This window comes from Sesamum indicum, linkage group LG6 (genome assembly GCF_026168435.1).
Source record: "Sesamum indicum cultivar Baizhima isolate 11 linkage group LG6, ASM2616843v1, whole genome shotgun sequence".
Lineage (NCBI taxonomy): Eukaryota > Viridiplantae > Streptophyta > Magnoliopsida > Lamiales > Pedaliaceae > Sesamum > Sesamum indicum.
In genome coordinates this window covers 5,126,615-5,153,180 of record NC_142662.1, presented here as the reverse complement: position 1 = coordinate 5,153,180, position 26,566 = coordinate 5,126,615, and the positions used below count along the sequence as shown (strand labels likewise).

Here is a 26,566-nt window from a genome sequence, read left to right as displayed (position 1 = left end):
AAACTTCTTTTTAAAGACCTTATAAGATCCAAAATATTTTATTTTGAGATCTTATAATTTTTTTTAAAAAAAATTAACCAAATACTTTATTGAAATTTATAACCTTAGTCAACCACCCAGAGTTACGTTATTACATACATACTTGAGAGTTGAGACCCAACAAGCAGCAACTAACAATTACTTCATATTAATCAAAATTTCAATTTCAGAATACAGAATAGGGTAGAAACATCTAAAATTAAAAGGCCAAATATTTAATCAGGGTATACTACTATGTTGGAAATTAAAATTTTTGAGACTGTACATAATGATAAGGGCAAATTACAACAAAGTCTTCTAAAGTTTATTATAGTTATAAGTTCTTTTTGTTGTTTGAAAAATTACAAATACCTTATAAATTAATGATCGTCTAATAAATATTTCTACATGACACTCCATTTTGGAGCTATTATTAGATGTTCGTTAATTTTAGAAATTTATTTATAATTTTTTATATAATAAAAAAATATTTATAATTATAATAAATGTTATGGGCAGTTGTAATTTATCCTACTAATAATTTCTTATGAAAATAGGAGAGGGTGATAAATTAGGTAGCAGAAGCCCACAGCCTTGAGACTTGGATCTGGGCCTAAACATCTTTAGTTAAGCCCAATTTAGATGTGACCCAGTTAGCGACATTACAGATCCAACCCAAATGCAAGTTGATATTTCATGGTTTATTTTTTCATTCTCCCGCCTCTTCTCCTCTCTCTCTCTCTCTCTGTGCACTTCAAGCTACTTACTCTCTCTTACAAGTCCTGCTTGGATTTTCGTCGTAGAAAAGGAAAGAGAAATGGAAAAGATAGCTTCGGTTCCTGGATCTAGGCATTTGAATTTAAAGAAATCGTTCAAACGTGGCTTGCGCTCCTTGCTAACTGCTTGCTCCGATGAGGTGAGGGTTTTTTGATTGATAGTTTTTTGCGTTTCTGTCAGGTCAGTGAGATTTTGTCACAAGTTCTCATATTGTTTTCTCTTGCCTTGGGTTAATGAATGAAGGAATTCCGTAAAGCTTTTCCGAGTTTTACTGCAGCTGAGCAGGAGCGTCTCCGTCGACTCTTTATTCAGGTTATTTTATGTGTTAGTTTTGTTCTTTATTTAATTCTTGTGTATTTGCTGTTATTTTCGAACTTAACTGAGCTTGCTGTGATGAAGTTAGGAACTCCTGATATTCCATCACATTTTTTTTTTAGCTATGAGCGGTGTGCTTGGATTTTAGTAACGCAAATAATTTATTGCTTCGGAGGATGTAACTATGTCCGTATTGTTTTTTAGATATATTCGTTTTCTTTTGTTTGCAGTTTGCCCTGCTAAAATCCAATGTCGAAAAATAGAAGACAGGTTTTCTAAATATTATAGATAGGAAATAATGAGTTTTTGGTGTGCCAGACTAACGGTGTGCACCTTAAGATCAAGCACAACGAGTTGTGCCTTGTATGTTTACTTTTTGTTATTTCCTTGGCCCTTGTAGAATTGCTTGGAAATGCATAGTACTTGGGCAGCATTGACAAAAGAAAATGAGAAGTAAAATGAATCATTATGCATTTTCTTTTTTCTGTTAACATATAGTTTGGTTGCAAACACATGTCTCCTTGGATATGGTTATAAACAAGAGCAAGACAAAATGTTGTGTAATAAGGGACTAATTATGGCACATCGGCCTTTTGCGGCAAGTTTGTTGGTTATCGAACACAAGAAATGTGTTCTTTATGCAAGCCCTTCCACGGATGCGTATCCAGGAACAGCTTCATATCAGCATGATTCTTTCTGTTCTATTACTTACTATTTCTAGAAACACCTACATAGTCTCCTATTTCTTGAAATTTAACTGTCTCAACCTTGTGATTTTTATATATTTCAGGTTATTACTTCTTTGCATGAAGATATTGAGGTATGTAGTCTATATTGTTTATTGAGCCTCTCACTCAGAAACCAAACATTTGAATGACTTTAACTTTTGTTAGTACAGCCTTACTTGCAACTCACTAGTTTTGTAACTTGTTTTTTTTTTTTTTTTTGACTATATAATCCATGAGTATCATGTTGAAAAAAATCTGATATGAAATACTCTTTCTCTATCCTGCAGGAAGAATTCGAGTCAATATTTCTCGAGACACAGGTACTTCGATGATACTGTGTAAAAAAGTAGAATAGTCAGGTTGTATAGAGATGTTGCCATAGAGGGAGTAAGGGTCGGGAGTGGGGGATGACTTCCATCTTTGGTCCTTCAAATTCCATTTACTATTTTCTGTGATCAACTAGATGGTCTTATCTCCATTTCCTTATTGATGGTCGTAGCTGATGCCTGATGGATTACTTTTGGCTGTCTTTAAACGTTTTCATTTGTACATACATAGCATTCATGGAACTTACTCTTATCTTTTTTACAGGCTGGAACAGTTCTCGACAATGTAGAGGAGCTAGTGGAAGAACATAATCTGGATCCATTACTTTCCCAGAAGTATGCTTGCTTACATTATTGAATTAACTTTGTAATCAAGGAGTTTCTCCTCTGAATTTAATCAGATATCTGGACTTCAAAATTTGGATAATAAAGATACTCTTTTACACCATAATAAGCTAGTTATTACTTGTTTAAAAAGTTATACTTATGTGCCAAACTCCAAACGGGAGTACATGACCCTAGTTACATTTTCTAAGTCTACGTTGTTATCTACCTGTCCCAATCCTAAAGAGGTACTGAATTGCAGGAGTAATGTAGGAGAAGCTGCTCAAAATTTGTCAGAAGCAAAGAAAAATGAGCTCAAACATTTGATGGGGCTCTTGGAAAAGGTGAGCACAATTTGCCGCACTTTTAAACATCTTCATCTCACTTGACTGAATATGTGTATGTTTGATAGCCCTGTATTTTTTATATTCTGCACATGGTTCTACTACAAATATTTGCAAGAATCACCAAAGGTTTTGGTTCTGGAGTTTTGGCTGTTGTAAATTGCAATTAATGACAGTGGACAAGGAGTGTTAGATATATGGAGTACAGAGCTGCTGATTTATGAAAAGGTAGTATAGAGCAATAAAACTGACATGATCAATAATATAGAGTATCTTTAGTTTCCCCAGAGTTCATCTTTCTCACCGGCAAGAAAATGCGAAATCTACTAATATAGAAAAAGTGCTTCTTGTTGATTTTCTTTCAATTAGCTCTCTATGCATCTTAACCAAAATTATTGTGACCTATGTGCTCTGATTGGATAGTTCTTTTAACCTCCATTCAACCTGATACATATTTCTTCTTATTGTTTGTTTCCATTTTCATGGCCATAAAGTTATGGAAGCACTTGTGGACCCATCACATTTTTTATCTTAATAATAAGTATCTTTATTAGGCAGAAGAACAGAAGCGTAAAATCAAAGCACGTCTTGAACTCCTCAAGAAAGAAAAGCAAGACTTCTCTGGAGCTGCAAATCTTGTTCATGAGGTTAGGATTTTTGTTTAATTTTCCTTTGCAACTAGAAGCATTGTTTGAATGGCTCTTGCTAAACAGCTTGTCCTTTTTAATTCTACAGTTAAGGACCAGAATGTTGAACTATGAGACTGGCTGCCATAATAGGCTTGTTAATCCGTGACTGCCGTCAGCATTTCTTGAAGACTGTATTATATCTACTTAGGCTAGGCCTCTATTATGACCTATTTGGTGCTGGATATGTTCATGATGGTTTTATACAACCAAATAGGTTCTAACTTCTTAGCTATTGGAAAAGCTCAAAAGGCTGGGAACAAGTTGGTGATCGAGACAAATTTTATTTTCCTAGTGTGCATGTTTACATTATGTCAGCAACACTTGCGAAAATATGGTTGACTTTTTATGGTAGTAGAATCCTGTGATGAACTTATTGTAAATTTTAGAAGCAGTTGACCAAATGGAAACTGCAATGCTCATTTTGCCACCTGCATCATCACTGCATTAAAAAACTAGACCATGATAAGATTAAAAACTACTTGCCTATATCAGATTACTACCGGCTGAAGGAAAGCCTAGTCCAGTTCACAGTTCCCAAATTGGCACCTACCTGTGAATGTTCATCAATGAAAATTATTAGAAAATGCTTCTTTGTTGATTGCTTTCAACTTCACAATAGAACCTTGAATGGGTGTTGGGGGTTTTGGGGGGGGGGGGGGTTCAAGTGTGTGAGTAGACACACTTGTAAATCAAATCAAAATAATAGTACATGATGAGCTTGTGGGTAGTTCAATCATATGGCTTTTCTACATTCGATGTTTCTTGCACACACACTAACGTGCTCATTACATGATTGAGAAATAATGTGTGATCTTCGGTCTTCCGACACCTGGAGCATCTACGGAGCTGCTTTTGAGATATTTAAGATTGAGGCATGCCATTATATTTCCACTTAATCTACCAACCAAGTAGTTTATGAGTTGGTGAAACGTGCATGATCTTGAATATAACAGTTTATAATGAGAACTAGGGCTAAGTTCTACTCTCTGTCTGCGGCTACCAGTCGAAGGAATTAAGAAATTCAGCCAAGAGCCACATTACCAGACAATGATGAAAGCCTGGCAACTGGTTGTACTAAGAACTTTGCTTGGGACATGATTTTACATATGTTAATGACATTTAGTGTACTCTTTATTTTTTTTTACAATATTTAAGGTGGTTGACTTTTAGAGTAACCATTGTTTAGCCTCACATGTTTGTAGCTTTCTTCAGAGTATCATTTAAATGCCAGCATTTGACCTGTCCTTTTTGTCTAAGCCCATTACTTGTTTAGTATTAGATACTTAGGATGATTGAGTTTTCTAATCCCTTTACAGGCCTTGGTTGTATTACTAAGTCATTGAACCATCTTGCTGCCAGCTTTTATTTATGTTTTGTTTTTTGTCAGTATCGGGACTCCGACTCCATCTGAGGTATATATGATTTCTCCTAAAATACTAAAATAGTTGGAGTTTGGCAGGTGATGGTTTTTCAAATCAAGCATTGTTTGTTTGTTAGATTGTGTAGTCAACTCAAATTTTTATTTTCCATTAGTTAGCTTAAGAAGAGAAAACGCAATTATCTTTGAGAGCTACTTTTTCCCTTCTAAGTATATGAATTTATTCCCTTTCAAATGAATTAGCTAACTTTCTGATCCGATCTTTACAAGTGTGCTCTCTCTCTCTCTCTCTCTCAATATATATATCCTGATTTGCATTGACTTTAATTGGAGTTCATATTCTAACATAAAGATGATCATATTTTTGACACTTGGGAGGTTAAATCACTTAGCTATGACTTCTTGATGATTGTGACAAACAGGGAAAACTTTTCTCAGTTTGTTTACATTGAAATAATCAGCTTCCAAGTGTTGTTATAAGAACTTTGCTTGGGACCAGTTTCTTATATTGTATACCGTTCATATGTCACGTCCTACCTAATTTGAGTTACAATTTTTCAATAAATAGTTTGTGATTGATTGAAGTCAGAGTTAACTTTTTTCTGATTTTCGTAAGTAGAACTTTTGAATATCTTGGGATGCCTATTTATTTTGATAGAGAATAGGGGTTATATGATGTTATTGATGACTTTCCCTTCTCAAAGGTACAGACCCTAATTAAACTTGGAGAAAATTATTAAAAAAAAAAACAATTATGTCATATTTCTCGACTCAACTTTCATACTTAAAATAGCAACCAAAAAGAAAATGATAAGAGAAAGTCCACTGCCAATGATGGCAGCATAGGTGTGCGTAAGGTCATAAATACCGGAAGGGTCCATAGACATAGGCAGCTACTTTGCTAGGCCACTGAATTAAGGGAAAGTCAAATGGATAAACATTAGATCTGGTCCATTGTTGCTGATGTTACATACACAAACACAAGAAACAAGCACAGAGGACTAGTGGTGCAAGAAGATCCGATCAGGTCTAAATTCCCATTAGGCTTACGATTTCTGTGAAAATTTCGACAAATGGAAGATAAATTTGATTCAAAAGAAATGAACATGTATTATGTGAATGCATGACCGTAATTAGGTAAAATTCATGTACTTGAAAATGGCGAAATGTGGTGGAAATTATGGTTTTGGTAGTAGGTTATGATCATGTTAGAAGAACGTATTACGTATCATGTATTGAAGTCGTTTGAAGTAATGGAAATCCATCTACATTGAAAATGACTTCCTCTAAGTTACACGCAGTTGTGTAACTTTGTCCACCACATTTTTTCAACAGTTTTGAGATTTAGTGTACGAGGAGTCGGTTTTCAATCCTATGAGATTACACGTTGAAGTTATGCTCTTCTTCTGCTGCTGTCGATTGCGACTGAGACTTCATCTTTCACTATCTAATTAACGATAACTTTGAATAATTAACCTCAAGAATCATATGAATCCTGCAAATGTGGACTTATTGTCGCTAATGACTGATGGTGTGTGTGTGTGTTTCTGTTCTGGAACCTCTGATTCTGCTACACAAATCAGACAGCTTAGAATGAACAAAACTGAGACTGATATTTCCATTAATTGCCTTGCGGACTTTTTTTACATGTCGTAGGAAATAACAAGGTGAAGAAAAAAAAAATAAATAAAAAGAATTTACCTAACTACATACTACCATTACATGTAGTCTTACTCTTGAGTTTCTCATCGTCCTAGTTGAAAAAGTGAATACTGGCTAAATTCTTTCCTCGGCTTCTTCTTCTTCAAACATATATGCTATATATGGAAACTCTATATGTACAATTGTATTTCCCTTGCAGTTCTACACCAGAAATCTTCTTCTGGTTTTTCTGTGTTGCTTTGCAACTCATTTCTCCATCATTCTTGATCTTGATCCATACATTGTGGAAAAACACTTTTCTCAGCAAATTTTGCTTTCTATAATTAGTAACTTGGCTTTGTCTCTGAGCACATGGTATTGGAGTTTTTATTTCTTGAGAGAGAGCTTGATGGGCAGACCATTCTGGGGAAGAGGAAAGGGCCCATACTGGATTCCATTTTGTGGGGCCATCACAGACCACCTGCAAGATTAGAAGGATTAGAACAAATTCATCAAGTTGAGGAATAGAAATAAAAGGGGGGCATTCTATTTTTAGGAACTAACTTTCACCTAGGATTAAACTAAGGTGGTTATATGAAACTGAGGGGTTTTCCACTTTCACCTACCTGTACTTTGTGGTTAGATGGTGTAAGAGAACCAAAATCTCCAGCTTGGCCAACTCATTCCCTGGACATGCGTGGGTCCCATTGCCAAATGGCATGAAAGTATTGGGCTTGGGTGCAACCTGTCACATTATGGGAGGCACACAACACTGTTTAGGCCTGAGATCATGGGATTCTTGGTCAATACAAAAGTATTTTTTTTAGGTATGTTATTTACCTCAAATCTTGAAGGATCAAATTTCTCAGGCTCTGGGAAGTTGTCTGGGCTGTGGTGAATGTTTCTGAAGAGTGGTAATACTTTCCATCCTTTAGGAATGAGGTATCCTGTTAAGTTCCACAAACAAAGGAAAGCAAGATTCTTAGTAATTCTTTATGGAAGTAAAAAAGGAGTAGAGTTCAGACAAAAGGGGTTGCCAGTCATTTTCTGACAGGCTTTGAACTTACCATTGAACTCAACATCCTCAACAGCTTCTCTGAAGGTAAAAGATAAGATAGAGGCAACTCTGAGCGTTTCCAGGATAACTCTTGTGGTAATAGGCATCTTCTTGGTATCAGCCCAGTTCAGAGCTTTCTCCTCACCTCCACACTCTTCTTTAGCCTTCTTGATTGCCTCTTGCTCTTCCTATAAAAGTCAACAAATTAATATTTTCAGTCACCGGCATGTCTGATATTTTTTTCCTTTGTCGAAATCTGAGATTGGGGAAAATTGGATGGTTGGGATCTAGATTCTTACAGTGACTGCTTGCAGAACACTTGGATTTTCAGCAAGGTACTTGAGAATCCAAGTTAGGACACTAGCTGTGGTGTCGCGGGCTGCGAAGATTACACCGATGATGTTGTCTGCAATCTGTTCGTCGGTTAGCCCCTCTGAATCTCCCATAAATGATCCCAGCAGATCATTGTGATCTTGCTTTGTTTGTCTTCTGAGTGACAGAATCTTAGCCAAGATTTGTGCCAACTCCTTCCTGGCCTTCATGGCTTTGTGGAAAAGTGTTCCGGGAAGGTTGATGGGCATCGAATTGTATCCCTTTTCAAGAATGTAATAGCACCTCTTGAGGTCTTCTCTGTACAGAACTTCGTCCTTGCCAAGTATGGAAAGTAATGCCACGTTGAATGCATACTGCATGAGGTGAAAATTGAAGCTCTGGTTAATTACAATCAAGACAGATTCCCAAGGTGAGTAAGACGAAAAACAGGGGAGCTCTGTTTTTGAACATACTGTTTTCATTTCTTGGAAAGTGGTGATCAGTTTGCCTTCCCATGATTCCAGGGAGTTGATGGCAATGGACTCGATGTCGGATACGATGTTCTTGATGGCCTCAGGCATGAAGGCGCGAAGGACGAGCTTTCTGAGCTTGGCGTGGTAATCCCCTTGGTGGAAGAATATGGCTTGTTTGCCCAACATCCTCTCTTTGCTAGCTGGGAATGTGGGCTTGAAGAGGTTTGCTTTGGAAACGAGCACGAGTTTGGCCGCCTCAGGGCTTGAAATCATCACACAGGGACATCCCAATATGTGAGTCTTGAATATGGAACCATACCTGTTAAAAAGAAAAAAGAAGCAACAAGTCTTGGTAAGTACCCTTATTGTTCCTTAACTCAAAAACTATGAAGAAATGTTTAATGTTGGAAAGGAAGAGAAGAAGAGAACTCACTTCTTGACTTTGGAGGCAAAGAAAGTGTTTGGGTTTTGGGAGTAGAGTTGGAAGGTTTCACCAATATAAGGCCAGCCCATGGTGCCTGGTGGGAGTGGCAACCTGACATGTCCAAAGGACAGGAAGTTGGGAGTGAATTTGAGGAGGAGCAAGAAAGAGAGGATTAAGGCTGCAAAAGGGAACAAACACAAGGAGATGGATTCCATGATTAAGTAATGATGGGTGATGTAGTAGTGGTAGTAGTAGTAGTAGTAGTAGTAGTAGCTGAGTTTTTGTGGGAGGAAAAATGATGATGGGTATGTTGGTGGAGAGATGAAATGAAGGTAAAGGGGTATATATAGGTAGGAAAGGAGAGAGGGGGGTTGGAAAACAATGGCCCTTTCAATTACAGCTCGAATCCCACACACGGAATCTCCCTCCAGCTCATCTACTTGTGAGAAGAGGAGACACAGAGTCTTTGTGTATGTATATGATGAGTGAGAGAGAGAAAAGGGGTGCACGTCAAAAAAAAAAAAAAAAGAAAGAAAAAAAAGGGCGTGTCGGGAAGTACTTGTTGACCATTAATGGTGTAGTTGAGGTATGAAGAAATGATAGATGAGTTGAAGAGGTGCGCGGAAACAACCCTTTTTGGGTTGGGGAATGAATTTTGGCATCCGTACCATCACCCTTGTCTATTTATTTATACATTTATTGTGCCCACTTGCTAATATTAATATATACATAATACATGCACGCAGGTTCAAACCTTGATTGAAGAGAATTAGAGAACAAGATGGGTAAGTTCTTCACCGGTTTACCGCACTCAAACAAATTCCCATGCCTTGTACATGATTCTTAAACCTTTCTTACCATTCATCACTACTTCACTTAGCTTCTATTCAAACTCTTTTTACCATTACAAAATTCATTTTTTTTTATATATATATAAAATTCACATTACTCGTTTCTTAATTAAAATATAGTTATTTATAATCATTTCTTGAAATAGTATGTTTTTACAAAAGGTTCATTTACTTAGAGAAAAATCATTAGGTAGGGTATATATATAGGGATATTTTAAACAAAAATAGGCGTGGAGTTGAGAATAAATAAAGATGGACAGAATTGAAGTTTGACTAAGGAGTGGATGAGTGATGGGATGACTGAGGACTCAGATTCAAACAATTACACACACACTCGCCTTCAACATAATTCAAATATGTCTGTTTAATACTTCTTTCATACTTAACCCAAAATGCCTCCTAACAAAAATAACCTCTTTTTTTACCAACCTATATATATATATATATATATATGTGTGTCTTTCTATATAATATTTATTTTCTTTCAAAATATACAGATAAATTTTATATATGAATATCAACTCATAAATTTAAAATTATTTTAAAATAGATTATTCAATTAAATAATAAAAAATCTACTGTCTTCGTGACGACATGTGACGTGTATATGAATTTTCTTTTTTTTTTTCCTTCCTCCTTTTTTTTTTATTTATATATGTGTAAATAATTTAAATACAATAAATATCAAATATCAAGTACAGCTTAATCATATCAATATATTTTGACATAAAATATTAGAGTAATTAACACCCAAGATTGATTAACTACATTAGTAATTTTATTGAATGAGTAACGAGTACATCCATAATTCAAATTCCTACGAAACTATTATTAAAGTAAATGAATATTTCGAAAAGAAAAAACATATAAAAGGAGAATATTAATTGGTCTAAAAAATTATTTAATTGTAACGTTAGAAAATTGAGTTGTTATTATTATTATTATTATTATTTTGAATAAAATCTAACAAATTTAATGAAAACTAATTTAGATTTAAATTTGAGGAGGGAAAAAAAGAGAGGGAGAGAGAGAAGGGTTGGATGCAGAAAAGGTGGTACGTATGAGCACATGATAGAGTTGGAAAATTAGGACAAAAAATCGTTCTATGGAGGGTAGATCTGTAAAAAAGTCAATGTGGTTCTTTATTTTAAATTTTTTATGTTTGACATTTTTTCTCCAATCACGTGAAATGTGAATTTATCTAATTATTTATTTATCATTTATAAAATGATGAAATTTGAAATTATGTCTATACATTTGAATTTTGAAAAAAAAAATATTAAAATATAATGTCAATGACAATTTCTAGAAGATAGTTTCAAATTTTCGGAACGAGCATGTGAATGATCATGTTATTAGAAAGAGCGCAACGACCAAACTATCATGAATTTATATTATTTATTTATCGCATCAAATTAATTTTAGACGTTTAGAGTAAGATGTCTGTATATTGTTTTTCATTGCGTCATAGTCTTTTTTCATTATAATGGGGGTTGGAGGGTAGGGGACGCCTGGGTGTGACCCCATAACCCTTTCTTTCTAGGAAAAGAGTGATATCGACTCAATTAATTAGTTAATGGTGGTGATGCAGTAATTTTAATTTAGAATGAACAGGAAAATAATTAAGAAGAAATAAGGGATTGTAGGTGAAAAATAGTTAAAGGAGAAAGAAGGAAATTACAGAATTGCCCTTGCTTCTACCAGTAGTACATCTTCACGTACTAACTCACACAAAATGGAATGGCATTTCATCAATATATCATTGCATAGCTACTCAACTTTTCCTCTTCTGTTGCTCATGTGATTTGTGCTTCCATTAACTATATATGCATGATTTAACTATGACAACTAACTAAAACTGACTAACTATGCAAGAATTTATGATTTTTTGAGAAATTTATTTGATAGTTAAAATGTTCTGATTAGTGAGTTTAGTTCGTGTATTTATAGGTTTACGATTATCTTGGAGATTTTTCGCCATCAATTATAATGTCCAGTATTGTATGATGAAACTTATTTGTAAATAACCCTTCAAAAGATAGATTTGTAGAAAATTGACTGAAGGGAATGAAAAATTAATATTTTTTTATAGTCGAGCGCGATCTGTTCTGTTCTGTTCTGATATAGTGTTCTGAGATATTAACCCTCAATCACAACGTCATCCTGTGGGCTTATGTTCAGCTGCATGACTGCATGTACTGACACATTTATTTCAGGTATGTATTTATTACTTTAAAACCTTATTCTTCGATTCCATCGAACACGTACTAATTTAATTACTAAAAGATTTTGATAGGAGTAATACCGTCTATTGATTGCTCCATTATTTTGTTTTGGTAAAGGTATGTCAACACGTCGATCGAGATCCTAACGTCATCGTGACCTCGCTCTGGACCAGGTCTCTTATAAATGTGCTCATTTATTTATTACAATTGGCCAAAAACGAGGAATAATCTTTTTGAATTTCGAGTTCTGAGGTGAAAGAGTGATATTTCACAAAATATTGACCAACAATCTTGTAATTCAAACTGCAGACAAGACAGGATCTGCACCTTATTCGGGTCATTTTGGCCAAGCACCTTGACCAACTAGTTATTTTCAAATCTGTGGTTCATATGAAATATTATAACTAAAAAAATCTATAAATATCTACCCGACATAACCAACGTATAACATTTATTACCATAATATTTCTTACAACTCTAAGCATTTTTTCTTTACAAGCTCTCTAATTTAGGCATCAAAAAATTATAATCGAAAGATTCCATTTAAAAAGTATATATATTCCATCTTCGAGACATAAATACAATGGAAGCTCAAAATAGTAACATCAATATTATTTGATGTATTTGGGCAAAACCGCCACATATATATATATATATATATATAAAAGATAAACTAAAATGATAGTGTACATAGTATTATTGTATAAAATTCCAGAGATTGTCAAAGTCGTTAATCATTCAAAGCGTTTCCTTTTCAAGGTCAAAGCTTTCAATTGAAAGTACGTCTTTAGCATCCAACATAGAATGGCGTCGGGTTTTTTGGACCAAAAATATACCAGTCAAGTTTGACAACGACATAAATAAATGCTTAGTCTTGCATCTCTTAGACTTTTACTTTACTTTTATTTTTGTTTGTCTGTTCCTCTACTTTTATTATTACTTTTTATTTTATAATTCAATTATGTAAAGAATTGTACTTATAAAAAAATAAATCATTTTTTTCAACTTTCTGCTATTCCTTTTTAATACCAGGGTTATTAATAATTATGTTAGTATAATAAATAATCATTTTATTCAAATCTAGAATGAAATACAGGTAGGAAATGCAAATTTTTTCCATTTTATTATTCAAATAGTGTTGTGGGTTAGAAACCTTTTTGTTGGACGTAAATGAACGTCAGGGGTATTAGGTGTAATTTTTCAAACCATAGACACGTATAATTTTATACCAAAGCTCAGGGGAAGTTTGTGTAATCCTATCCTTTCTTTTTTGGTTATCCAAATCAGCTTGGAGTAAATCGAGATACAGTAAGCCAAAAAGTAAGTTAGTTACACTTGTAATGTAATTCATCACTCCTTGAGTCATTATATTCTGATTATATATTATAATAATTATACTTATCATGTAATTGATGCACATATGACCAGATCCAATGCAACATATTTTAGGAATGGATTGATTAGAAATGTTGCAGAGCTAAGCAAAAAAGTTACATGAGGGGAAGTACATGACACAACTAGGCTTTTCCATGAATGCTGAGATGCGATGCGAGTAAGATACACATACACATACACATACACAGCATCAACGCCACAAAACTAAACCGCCTAACAAAGTCACAGGCGACTTTCAATACCATCCAAACATTGCTGCGTAGCTATAGTCAATGTTTGTAACGGCTTTGGGACGGATAAGGTTTATATCTAATTTTATAAGTCATATATTTAACGGAAGGACAAGATTGGAAATCATGAATTTCTTTTTTTATTTTTATCTCGAACAAGATTCTACATTAAGAATGTTATAAAAAATTAGAATATTTTATATAAATATGAATGTTTGTTAATGTAATATTTTAAACAAATATAAAAATTGAGAAAAGTTTTAAAAAAGTTCTATATATAAGTATAGAAGCTTTTATAGTATTTAAAAATATTAATGGAAGATTTTGAGAGCTTCTTAGGATCCCATTTAAATTAATCTTCACCCGTTCACTTGACGGTCCAAATGTATAAATATTGTATAGTATTGCATTTTTAATAATCAAGTTTCGATATCAATTATTTCAATTAGAATTTTCTCATTAGAATCTTTTGCTTGTGTTCCTTTTCTTTCTTTAAATATATTTATTGTCATACACAAATGTTGAAATTCCAACCAAATATATATCTTTATATTACATGAACATCTTATTTAAGGATGGAGAGAACAAAAATTCAATTTTGAAAAATTTAAAATTATACCTCACGATCAACGCACGTGTATTTTATTAGCGATTCAGTAATTTTGAGTGAACCATCAATATATGTTTAGCTCAAACATCCAGAAGTTTCACGCTCGTAAAGTTGGGGGGAGGGGGTGAGAAAGGCTATAAATAACAGTCAGACGCAGTTATTCCACAAATAGATTGATTTACGTATATGAGGCGGTAATTAAATGATCATAGTGAATGGAAGTTGAATACGTACGTGTCCATTGATCTTGAACAACGCGATGAGTAGTTTTGAGTCATGTAGTCAGAACATGACTCCATATATAATTTTGTGCAAACTCACTAGATATATACGTGTTAACATATTGTGCGCTTTTTCATCTGTTTTTCCTTTCCAACCATTTCGGCATTGCCATAATTAATTTAAGTGATGCGCATGTTTTCAACCTTCCATTCTTAAATAAACTATATATTGTATTAACTAAACTTAGTATTCCGCATTAGAGTGAGTACGTGTCTACTGTTTAGACATATACTATATTTAGCAATTCTTTTTTATGGGGACGGAAAACATTGCAAATGGGTAAATAATTAAAAATATTTATAATTGATAATGAAAAGCTAAACTAATTAAGAGGGTGTTTAGCTAAATTTATTTAAAATATTTATTATTTCTCCATATATCTTTTAAATTATTTTTAGAATTTATAAAATGTCAAATCTTATATTAAAATAAGTTTTTAAAATATTTGGATAAAATAAGATGAGAAGCTTAAGATGCCAGTTGTTAGACAATGGATCGAGTTTATGGATCCATGACCCGATTGACACTTGTATTTAAGACAGAGTTTGAAGTCTCCAATTTGATGTTGGGATAAAGACCCATGATTTTGAATAAATTTTATTTAATAAAGTTTGTGGTCTCCTAAATGTACGTCGAGATGAGGAATCCTACGGGATAGCCTCTATCTGAGATAAAGTTAACTAATTCCAGATTTACATGCTAATGTATTAAAATATTTTGGTGCACATAAACTATTACATGGGAGATTATCTATTCAAATTGTACGTCATTACAGTAGTAATAACACGTTTATATATTAACTTGAATGAGTTTGCTAAGATTCTGAAAATGAGTTAGGAATTCATTTTTTTCTAAAAGAGTTTATAAGTTATTAACATCTTATTATTGGAGCTTATAATTAAGTTTCTGTTTTAAAAGTGTATTTTATAAACTTCCAAACATGTTATAAGATTGTTTTAAAAAATTTATAAGTTTGTCCGAACACCCTCCCTACAGGCTTCATATATAGTACTTGCAAAATGTTATCAGAGAATCTCAGTATTGAATCATTGCCCAGAACTTTTATGGAAATGTTACACATGGCGACGACGTATACAAAATTTGCAGTTTCCAATAAAAGAAGTACATGGGAATTGGCATTGTGGTAAGGGTGAGGCTATCTGCTACTCACCGCACACCGTGCTATTTAACACAGTGATTTGTAATTGTACCTCTTCCTTTCTTTATAGGATGTTAATGAGATTTTTTTCAAATGATAACAGAGATTACAAGTTCGATCCTCATAATTTTTTATATATACATAAATTGAACAATGACGGATCTTCCAAAAGTAATAATTCAGGACAGACAGGACTCGGATACTAGAGACTAAAAAGGGTATTTCATCACGGTATTCGCTTTAAACATTTGATATGTGACAAACAACAAAGCGGAGCTATGGGTTCTATGATTTGGTTTATGAAAATATAATTATGTAACATTAATTATGAAAAAGAAAAAATACAAGCAACCTCCTTGTAATATTATAAATGAACAAATTATCTTTCTATAATAAAAAAAAAATTATCTCCCTATATTTTTATACGTGCAGCAATTTATCAATTATGATTGAAAATAAATGATTTCAATCATTTATTTTTCGAAAAAAAAAAGAAAGAAAACATAAATAAAAAAAAATACCAATTATGAACTACGTGTGGATATCGCTAGATTCATGTAACTTTTCTCAGTAAAGAAAGTAGGGGCGTAGACATTAATGTAAGAGAGGGACAACATTGTTGCCGTACCACCCCCCCCCCCCCCCCCAATTATAACACTTCACATTCAGTTATTGTGTTCATCAGTAACTGCACGCGCTTTCTGCTCTTCTTTTTTCGGCAATTTCAACATCTACACCTTTATATCAAAACACGGCTTATACGCTTTCTCTTTTAGATAATTGTTTTTGTTATTGTTATTTAAGTGCAAGCGATCAACTATTTTTTTTTTTTGAGTAAATTGATTATAATTATTAATATATATATTATATCTAACAACTATTGGGAACTATAACAATCATACATTAATCATCAATATCAGATAACTTTATTTAATTGACATCTACTATTAAAACAGAAAAATAGCTACTACTAAAGCAGAATAACATCCCATAGATCTGTAGGGTTCGAACACATAACTTTAAAGTTATGAGGTTTCAGATTCTCAAATTGAATTAGGCCTCATCAATACCAATTTTATTTTTCTATTCATCAAATTAAAATTTGCGCTAACATGTATAAAAAGTTAAAAAAATTTCAGTTTCGACCCCAAATCAATTACACTGTAAGATAATTATATTTATTATGTAATTGATAACAATTTAGAGAAAGTCATATATTGCATGATAAATATATATTAATCGAGTAATTAATTAGATTGAACGAAATTCAATTTAAATTAGAATTTTTTTTCATGGGCACGTGTTTGAAATTGTCCTTAGAATTGGTTTTTGGACAATTCTTCAAGTTGGTACTAGGTAGGTCCTTACCTAATTAAGCCCCATCATTTTCTTGACGCTGTGTTTTATTTTAATAGTAATTATTAATTTATTTTGATTGTTTATAATCGAAAAAAATACAAGTAATTTTTATATAATATTGTAAATGAGTAAATTATCTTTTATTAAAAAAAATAGTAATTTACCTTCTCAAACGGAAAGGTAAATTAGTTCATTTAAAAAAAAAAATGGAGGTAGGTAGATTATTTTTTTTTTATCGTAAAGATGTAATTTGCTCATTGTAGATATCACAGATGAATAAATCGTATTAAGCCCATATATAACTTTTTATGTGTTTAAAAAGTTTGATCCGTTATATTATCTAATAAATTTTAAATATTTTGAATTAATTATATTGATAATTTTAAAATTAAATATCATACTAAAAGAATAAATAAATAAAATAATAAACTGTATTAACACATCCTGAAATTAGTTCCAGATATAAAAACAACACTGTTCTTTGCAAAATTACAAAATACATACACTTGTTGTTCAAAAATAAAAACTTACATAAATATTCTCTGAAATACATGACACGGACTTAAGTTCGACGGATATTAATGTGATTTATTCTAAATAAAATTACAACAGAAATGGGCATAAACTCACTATTTACTTACATTTAATTATGTAAGTTTTTAGTCGTAAGATCTCAATTTTATTAATTAGCATGCGAACAAAAAAAAGTGAGGGGCATTTTGTGGTAAGTAGAGTGAATCCATTAGTAAAAGTAGAAAATATTGAAAAGGGGAAGTGGGGTAAATTCTTCCACTGAATAATTAATTAATCACCACTTGGTTACAGCTATTGTATCTGTTTTTGTATGATTGAGAGAGGAAATGAAACGGACTTGCAATATTGTGTGCTGTGGTGGTGTTTATAAATGAAAAAGGGATTCTTTCTAACCAAAAAAGACTACTACTATAAAGGAATGCCCCTTTTTTGTTGCAAGTGTGTGTGTGTGTGTGTGTTTGGATCCCATATACATACACAAAATAATCACATCAATGTCTCACCAAATCGACATTTGTCTTCTTCTTGTTTGGCCATGCGGAAGTGGGTCGGAAAATACCCCAAAAGTTAATTAGGCTGATTTTGGATTTGATGCCCTCCACACCCCACTACCCACAATATTTCCATCATTTCACATCATTCAATTACCTTATAATTATTATTTCATTGTTTAAAAAATTACAAATATATATTCTTCTGATATTATTAATCGTCTAACAAATATCTTTTCACGACAGTCCATTATAAAAGGTATTTGTGAGACGATCATGGTAATTTTTTAAATAATGACGAGGTATTTGTAATTATGGTAAATTTCAATAGAACTTGTTGTGATTAGGATTTAATTAATATTTAATCATAAAAAAATTTAATAAATACCCAATATAACATTCTTTTTACGTAGCTTTTAGATGATAAAATCAATATCTCAACAAATTAAAGAAAACGTTGATTCAACCAACACATCAATACCTGATCAATATAAGTAATAACAACGAAAGCCCAAATCACATTAAAGTCACTTAAAGTAAAATAATTACCTACACGTCCAGTAGAACTCAAAACCATAACCTAAAACCCATATCCAGTATATATAACATGCATGAAGATACAAAAATTATGGAATATTACTTGAGATTTCAATCTTTATCACTTGAATAAAAAGTCTGGTAGACTGCAAAACCTCAAATCTGCAGAATCTTAGTTGAGATGTTGGTTTAGATTGTAAGATCAGATCCGCAATCAAAAACCATAATTGTACATTAATATATATAAATGTATATATTATTACATGCAAAAGATATCGTTTGTGCATATTCAACTTTATCGTCACGACAAACATAGTCCATTTTCCATAGAGATCACATCCATCGTGCAATTAACCAATTCAATAATTATTTTATAAATAACATTTTTACATATATAATTAACAAAAAAAGGAAAGGAAAAAAAAAAAAGCATTTGATTTCAGCATCAATTTTGGCGGCTTCACAAATTATAGATAAAAATAAGTAATTAAAAGAGAGAGAGAGATGGATAGTGGTAGCACTACTTCCTATTATGGATATATATTTAAGTGGTCCATGCACATGTTATTACACATCATTCTTCCCTCAATACTATGTGCCACGCTCAACAAAACCACTTCCCCTAACAAAACCACCTCCCCACCTCTTTAATAATACTTCATTTTTCTTCTAATAATATCAACAATCTTCCCAAATTCCCTCCTTTTATTTTTTCTTTTAAAAAAAATAAGATTTCATCAAAAAATATTCATATGATTCATACTGTTTGATGTTTTTAAATTCGACCCAAAGACAGAGGAGTATGGGCCTAAAATTTCACAATACTAATACTAAAAATAATAATAATAATAATCTCAAGATTTTAAATGATTGGAAGGAGACAGGAAAGGATGGGATGGGATGTGAATACTCCAATGTTCCATGCACAACTTAATTTTTTAAAATACAGAGAATAATTTTTTTTTATTTTTTATTTTTTGTCATAGAGATTTTTTTTACTCGTTTCTTGTAAATTATATTATTTCCATTAAAATGAAAATAAAAGTGATGAATCATCCTACCCCACAGATACAATGGAACAATTTATTAATAGTTAGTTGCATGCAAGTTGTGGGGTGGAAACCACTACAAAACTAATCCACCTTTTTTTGACGATGATGTTTATGAAATTCCATTAATCCTAATTAATTACGTTGTCTCCCTCTCTTATTTTCTGTCCGTAGATTACTCGCAAGAGCTGTTTCATTTTTATACTAATTTTGTATTATTAAGTGCGGCTGCCTTCTGCCTTCTAACTTCTAACTTTCCCTCCAGATTACAAGTGGACCAACTTGCACTTCACTCGCCGCCTCCTTTCCTTCCTCTTTCCCTAGCCTCACAATTTTTTATTTTATTAGACAAGTTATAATTCTATTGTTTTATTATCAAAATATCAATCCATCATTGATTTATTAAAAGTAATAAATATCTCCACGTCTCGTCGAACTTAAATCTGTGTAATTTCATATTCATTAACAGTTAAATATTACGTACTCTTTCGTTAAAAAAACAAAAATCCTGATGAAGATTGGACTTAACTGGTGTCGCTCAAGTATATATATATATCTATAAATATAAAAAATAGTGAATTTTGTAGGTTTTTTTATTTTTTATTTTTTTTGTATTTTTAATTTCATAGCTAGGTTAGATATAGAAAAGCAATCACTTTCAATCCAAGTCATTTTTGGACTTTACAGGTAAGTTAGGGGTGTTAATGTTGGTGTAGTACTGTCCCATGCCTCCTGCACTCTCACTTAACTTACCACTCTATATGTTGTCTTAACCCAGTAATTAGGAATGATGGCTCGTGAACAAGTTCGAAATTATGTGTTTGAATTTTAACTGTTTTAATCACATATGTGATTATTTATCTCACTTTATGTGAATATATATAATTTGTTAATTGTTCTTCATCATTTTATCACGATATTGATATAATTATGTATGTAATTACTATTTATTAAAAAAATAAAAATAAAAAACAATTCATTACCCTAACCTCAATAAACTAAAATTCCCATACTATATATACTATAAATTAATATATATATATATATAGTGAGTTGACATATATATACATATCAGAGATACAGAATCCATGCAACAGTGGACACGTGCTGCTGGACACCCTATGATTAAACGTACGCGTGCATGTACGTTATACGTACATACGAAGATTGGTTATGGTTTGGTGACGTGGAGCCCAGTTGTTTATCATTAAACTGAAAATTTTCAAGTAGTGAGAGCCAGTTGGCCTGATTAATGAGATTAATTATTAATTAGGGGGTTTGACATGTTGTGCTCTTAATTTCTTAATTAATTCTGACTCTACGAGTCAACTAATCATGTTTATTTTTTTGTAATTTTCTACCATAATAATTATAATAATATGTACCATATATATAATCATGTTTAGGATTCTTTGCATAATTGGATTTATTATTCTTAATACGTCAAATTAAACTTAATTAATTACAGTAGTTCACTAAACAGAAAGAAGCTAGCTGTTGCCACGTCAGATGAGGGTACGTACAAAAGCTTATAGATGCCTTTATATATATATATATATAGATATTATAAACTTTTTCTCTTTATTATTATTATTAGTTTTTTTTTTCTATTTTTGAATAATAAGCGTATTTTAAACACATTTCATTATTAGGAAAAAAATATATATTACATATTACATTATCAGCCCATGAGGTTATGTCTAATTACACAAACTTTTACAAAATAACAATTACACTTCTCGATACTGATAGTTGCAATTACAAATACGCCCTCTATTCATTAACAAAATTGTTACACAAATAGAGCTCAGCGGGAGTGCCGCATAGTTTTACAAAAGGTATGGTGTATTTGAATAATTAAGTCTAATATCAGGTAGTGTTAATGTAATTTTTCATTTTTTTGAACTCAACATCTTTTACATATCATGTTAACAATAATCATTACATTTCATCTCACATCCAACTACATACTCCAAAAAAAGGACGTAAATTACAAATGGCTCCCATGAAGTTTGCCATATATAATTACAAATACCCCCATGTTGTTTTAAAAATTACAAACAACCCCTAAAATTAACAATCGTCTAACAAGTACTCTTTTGTAACAGCCAATTGTATGGACATATTTGTTAGACAACAATCAATTCAAAAAATAATATTTATAATTTTTTAAATAATAAAATAATATTTGTAATTATACAAGTCCCAAAAAAACCTGTTGTAATTTACCAAAAAAAAAAAAAAAATTCATCTCAACGAAACTTATTTCTCTCATTTTTTTGAATTAAGATGAGATAAAATCACAAACAGTGTAACCAATATATATTGCAGTCAACTAACTATCAATTAGATCACAAGCAAATTGTAGCACGACTTAGACTGAACTGATTATAAAACAAGCAAAGTAGCTATAGCAGCTGTATTTTCTTTACTGTAGTCGCATTTGGGAGAGTTTAATTAAACATAAGTTGATTTTTTGACTGGATTAATTAATTAATTATCATTGAAAAACGGCTCAAAGAGATTCAACGTTGAAGACGGGGTAGTGTTTCTCGTTCAGAGAGCCCCATTGCTTGCTTGTGGACTACATTTATGTGAGTTTTAATTATTAATTAGACACACACCTAATTACAGTTTTATTTTTCTTATTTCATTTCTAATATATGGGAGTCTATGATCAAGAGCCACCTCAAATCACATATCCCATATTTATATAATTTATTTAATTTTTATATAGATTATATTCATCTTCTTTTAAATTTGTTATAATTATAAATAGGGACATTTACACTCCCCTCTTTTGAAGTATTGTGTAATTATACGTAGACTCCATCTGATTTAGAAAATTATATCTAGCACTCCTGAAATTTACTCTCATCTAATACATAGGTCCCTCCATTAGTCAAAATGCACCAAATTTGCTGACATTAACAAAAAAATCAGGAAACAAATCTACATTAACCTCTGATTAACTTATACTGATTTATTGTAGATCAAATAAATCTTTTTTATAACCAAATTATCTTCATACGTCTTCAGGTGTTAATGCATGTGAAGAGGTATATTTTCTCCATTAAAAGGGTAATTTAGTCCGAAAAAAATTATTTTTTTGACCTGCAATAAGTTAGTAATCAGTCAATCAAGGGTAAATATGACTTTTTACTAATATCAATAAACAAGCAAACCTCAAGAATGTTAGGTGAAATTACATCAAACTTCAAAAGTGGAAAGTATAATTATCCCTTACAAATATATCTTCATTGTTGGGGAATTATAAATACTTAGTTGAGTTTAACACTCGTCTAACAATAAGCCCATTCTCTTAAATATATTTGCTGATTTAAAAATACTGATGTTTTGAATTTTTAACGCATTAAATAATATAATAATAAACCGGATCTTATGAAAAGAGAAGAATTCTGGAGCCATTTTAATGGGAGAGAGAAGTTCATATTATGCGGTATTCTTAGCCCATTAAAAATTGGCCCAACTATAGGTTCATCCTTTTGGCCCGTTTCGTAAATGGGTCAAATTTTTGTGTTTTATGTTGGGCAACAAGAATAAGGTTCAAGATTGGTCCGATTCAATTTTGACCCAAACCCACACATCACCGAGATGCTCAACACGCTGCACATGGCATTCATGTTCTTATTCAAATCAAGTATGCTCAAACTAAATTAATTAATTTTTTGTAACTGTGCATCAATTACATAACAAGTGTTACAGTTATCGTATAACTTTTGTCAAAGTGGGTGCAGGTTAGAATTTTCTTGCTACGGTTGAGGTTGAATTTCCATGCAACTCGAAATTCTGTATGCTATCTGTGCCATATCAGGTCTATCTTCGGTGTTCTCAAGTAGTGCAACATTTGCTACATCAACCAAAGCTCTAAGCTGTTCTACATTCGCTTCCCCTTTAAGTTTTGGATCTAATATTCCCACTAAAACCTCCACATTGTCGCTCTTCCTGCACTCCTCCGTCCATTCGGCTAACGTAAACGAGCCCTGCAGAGACCTCAGCCCCGTTATAAGCTCGAGAAGCAGGACTCCGAAGCTGTAAACGTCGCTCTTAGGCGATACAATGCCGGTGTTGAGGTAGTTCGTGTCGACGTAGCCAAGCGAGCCCTTCACAGCAATTGGAGTGTGCGCGCTCTGTGCGTCGTTTCCAAGCTTGCAGAGCCCGAAGTCTGCTAGTTTTGCATGATCGTCGTTGATTAGCAGCACGTTGGAGGACTTGATGTCTCGGTGTATGACGGGAGGATCAGCCACTGAGTGGAGGTAGTCGAGGGCGTAGGCAATGTCTAAGGCGATGCTGAGGCGATTAGACCAGGAGAGCGTGCCTGTCGACTGGCCCTGTCGTGTGTGCATTCTGTCGAAGAGGCTGTTGTTGGGTACGTATTCGAGAAGCAGAAGTTGCTCTCCTGTTTGCATACATCGAGATATCATTTGATCAGATGATTCAAGATGAAATATCATGTTTACATAATCTGGATGAGGCAGAAAAATTAAGGAAAGCTGCCAATCCTGTTTTTTTTTTATTACACTATTAGTACATACCTTTCTCCAGGCAGAATCCCATCAATCCCACCAAATTCGGATGTGAAATCCTCAACAAAACCGAAACTTCATCCAAGAACATCTTCTGGCTGCCGCCTCTCTCCTCCATGACACGTTTGACAGCACCGTATCCCCCATCTGCAAGCTCAGCAAGGTACACATATGAAGTTGCTCCAACTCCAATCCGAATCCTGAAATCGTTCGTCGCCACCCTTAGCTCCTCCAACGAATACGTCCTTATTCCAGTAGACGAACGATGGACGATCTTGCAGTCGGGCTGTTTTGTGTCATTAGACGTCTCCTTGGATCCACTCTGATCAGCTACTTTGTTACCTGGAGCTTTACCTCCATGATTGGCCTCCATGTGAATAGCCCATTTTCTGAGGATGATGGTAAGAATGATGACCAATGTTATTGCACCTATGATCAAATAGCTTCTTCTGCTTGATGTGGAGAATCCAAGAAACCACATCCTTTGCTTGTTTCTAACATTAGTCCTTCATTGATTTCATTGCATCTTGCACTTCATTTTTAAGCATGAGTTCATTGTTTTGGACCAAGATTCACTGATTTGGAATGTTATGGGCATGGGAATAAACATGTGCATAAGGGTCTTAGTTCTGTCTTGTAATGAGGTCAAACAAAAGACTGATGAATTTGTCTTGTGGGAATTGCTATATTTTCTTCAAATGTGTTGGCTGGTGTTGGTATCTCTCACAGCCAAAGGTAATTGGATGCTTTATATTGACTTGTATCTCAAGTGATGTTGTTATATATGTTCTTCTATGGTGAAACGGCAGTGATAATTCCCAGAGGTAAAGTTTGGCAAACAGTGGCCAAAGCCAGATAATTAAAAGGAAAAAATAAAATAAAATAAAATTTCAAGACTCATTTTTTCTTAATCTTGTTTAAGACTTTAGGGAAATTACACTTTCAAGTAATTACTGTACAACTTTAATAAAGAGTGGTGGATCATATGCTAAGGTTGTGTGTACTTTGTGTGATCTGATTAAAATGATATGAATTAATAAATGATAAAAAATTAGGATATGTAGTGATCAGATTACATAATATTTTATCGAATGAATTATTGAATTAATATGTGATAATTTATTTTATATTTATATTTACCAGCATGTCTTTTTTAATAAGCAAATTTGAATTTCAATAATTTTTTTTATTTGTTTAATTTCCAAAACACCCAGGAAAAATTGCTTGGGAAGAACAAAGCAAAGACCTTGTGGTTTTGTTTTTGCCTCTTTTTATGTGCTTGGACTTTTTCGTAATTTTTGTAACATCAAGGACAAAGTAGTAAATTTGCACAATAAGCTTGAGGATAAATTAGGCCTTCACAAATTATTTTGGGCTGGTGGGTTTCGGCCTTACTATCTCGGGCTCATCTTTTCAAAAATAACAAATCACTAAGTTGAATTAGGTCGGAAATTCAGTCCATTTTGATGTATCATTTGAATGATTTGATTTGTTAAATCTTAATTTAGATGAAAAAAATTCATTAATAAATCTTGGTTTCTCAAGTGCAACCAACCATATCCGTGATGTAACGATGTGATTAGTTGATTCAAGAAGAAGAGAGTTCAGGTACAACTTTGTCCCGAAACAATTTGGAGAAAACTTGGACAAATTTCGGAGAAAATTCCTTTGATATTATATGATTTATTACAATATCCGACATATTCAAATTTAAAAATCAATTTAGAAATTGAGAGTTGTATTTTGACCAAAATAGTCCCAGAATTCAAGAGATTCCTCTTCATGTGTGCATGCCACCAACTTGACTTTTTCTATAAAATCTGGGTAATGCAAGTTTAGGTCGAGGTCCGGTTGCATCTCATTATTTGTTTCGTTGACTGCTAAACCATAAATTATTAATTTTTCAATAACTCATAGTTATTATTATGTATTTTAAGAACATATTTTATTCATTCATTAATAAACAAAAATGCTTCCAATTTTTCCTAATTCTGTAAAACCCATTAAAGATGCATAATTGAGCCTTTAATGACATCTTAACTATTTACCATCACAAGTACCACAAAGTTCGTAAAATGAATAATTACACTCTAATCCCTTCAAATTTGGTGTAAATCTCGGAGGGTTTGAAAAAAATTACAGTTAGTACTCTTGAAATTTGTTTTCGTTTAAAAAATAAGCCCCTCTGTTAGTTAGAATACCAAATCTATTGATATTAACAAAAAGTAACTAAATAAAAATTGATATTTAGCTTCGATTGACTTACTCGTGACGAACTGTAGGTCAAACAAATTTTTTCTGACTAAACTATTCTTATAACGATAAAGATATACCTCCTCACAAATTATCTAATAATAAGTGCTGCTCTTAGGGTCAAAGCAAAAAAGTTATTATTAAAAAAAAATAATATGAGAGATAAAAAATCAATTGGAAATATAAAACCAACTTTTACTTTTAAATACTCTGGATGTTTTTTTTCGAAATAAAAACG

General features: G+C 32.6%; 3 protein-coding genes and 1 long non-coding RNA gene across 6 annotated transcripts; 2 read left to right on the top strand and 2 right to left on the bottom strand.

Annotated features, from left to right (window-relative positions):
* The first annotated feature begins 738 nt into the window (after positions 1–738).
* EMB3006 (embryo defective 3006) lies at positions 739–3,901 on the top strand. The gene is made up of 8 exons (XM_011083879.3): positions 739–934; positions 1,039–1,107; positions 1,901–1,930; positions 2,126–2,158; positions 2,430–2,500; positions 2,751–2,832; positions 3,387–3,479; positions 3,568–3,901. Exons 1-8 carry the CDS (start codon positions 836–838, stop codon positions 3,625–3,627), a joined length of 537 nt encoding a protein of 178 aa, XP_011082181.1. The 5' UTR covers positions 739–835; the 3' UTR covers positions 3,628–3,901.
* Positions 3,902–6,493: 2,592 nt separating this feature from the next.
* On the bottom strand, positions 6,494–9,021 carry LOC105165006 (abscisic acid 8'-hydroxylase CYP707A2). Its single transcript, XM_011083880.3, has 7 exons — positions 8,816–9,021; positions 8,383–8,701; positions 7,897–8,283; positions 7,608–7,785; positions 7,381–7,487; positions 7,167–7,285; positions 6,494–7,021 (listed from the first exon to the last, which is right to left on the bottom strand). Exons 1-7 carry the CDS (start codon positions 9,019–9,021, stop codon positions 6,928–6,930), a joined length of 1,410 nt encoding a protein of 469 aa, XP_011082182.1. The 3' UTR covers positions 6,494–6,927.
* On the top strand, positions 8,200–12,235 carry LOC148787652 (uncharacterized). Of its 3 annotated transcripts, none has more exons than XR_016065879.1 (3): positions 8,200–8,339; positions 8,434–11,873; positions 12,000–12,235. It is a non-coding gene; the product is annotated as an uncharacterized LOC148787652 (long non-coding RNA). The 3 variants fall into 3 exon arrangements; XR_016065878.1 differs by having other exon boundaries at positions 8,434–12,055; positions 12,192–12,235; XR_016065877.1 differs by having other exon boundaries at positions 8,434–12,235.
* A 10,983-nt stretch (positions 12,236–23,218) lies between these two features.
* Positions 23,219–24,763, bottom strand: LOC105165103 (putative receptor-like protein kinase At1g49730). Its single transcript, XM_011083978.3, has 2 exons — positions 24,085–24,763; positions 23,219–23,948 (listed from the first exon to the last, which is right to left on the bottom strand). Exons 1-2 carry the CDS (start codon positions 24,554–24,556, stop codon positions 23,302–23,304), a joined length of 1,119 nt encoding a protein of 372 aa, XP_011082280.1. The 5' UTR covers positions 24,557–24,763; the 3' UTR covers positions 23,219–23,301.
* Between the last annotated feature and the right edge of the window lie 1,803 nt (positions 24,764–26,566).

Coding starts and splice junctions, on each gene's coding strand:
- LOC105165103 (XM_011083978.3), bottom strand. CDS start 24,556: ATGTGGTTTCTTGGATTCTCCACATCAAGCAGAAGAAGCTATTTGATC. Junction 23,949..24,084: donor GGGATTCTGCCTGGAGAAAG/GTATGTACTAAT, acceptor GTATGCAAACAG/GAGAGCAACTTCTGCTTCTC.
- EMB3006 (XM_011083879.3), top strand. CDS start 836: ATGGAAAAGATAGCTTCGGTTCCTGGATCTAGGCATTTGAATTTAAAG. Junction 935..1,038: donor TAACTGCTTGCTCCGATGAG/GTGAGGGTTTTT, acceptor TAATGAATGAAG/GAATTCCGTAAAGCTTTTCC. Junction 1,931..2,125: donor CTTTGCATGAAGATATTGAG/GTATGTAGTCTA, acceptor TCTATCCTGCAG/GAAGAATTCGAGTCAATATT.
- LOC105165006 (XM_011083880.3), bottom strand. CDS start 9,021: ATGGAATCCATCTCCTTGTGTTTGTTCCCTTTTGCAGCCTTAATCCTC. Junction 8,702..8,815: donor TTTGCCTCCAAAGTCAAGAA/GTGAGTTCTCTT, acceptor TCTTTTTAACAG/GTATGGTTCCATATTCAAGA. Junction 8,284..8,382: donor CTTTCCAAGAAATGAAAACA/GTATGTTCAAAA, acceptor CACCTCATGCAG/TATGCATTCAACGTGGCATT.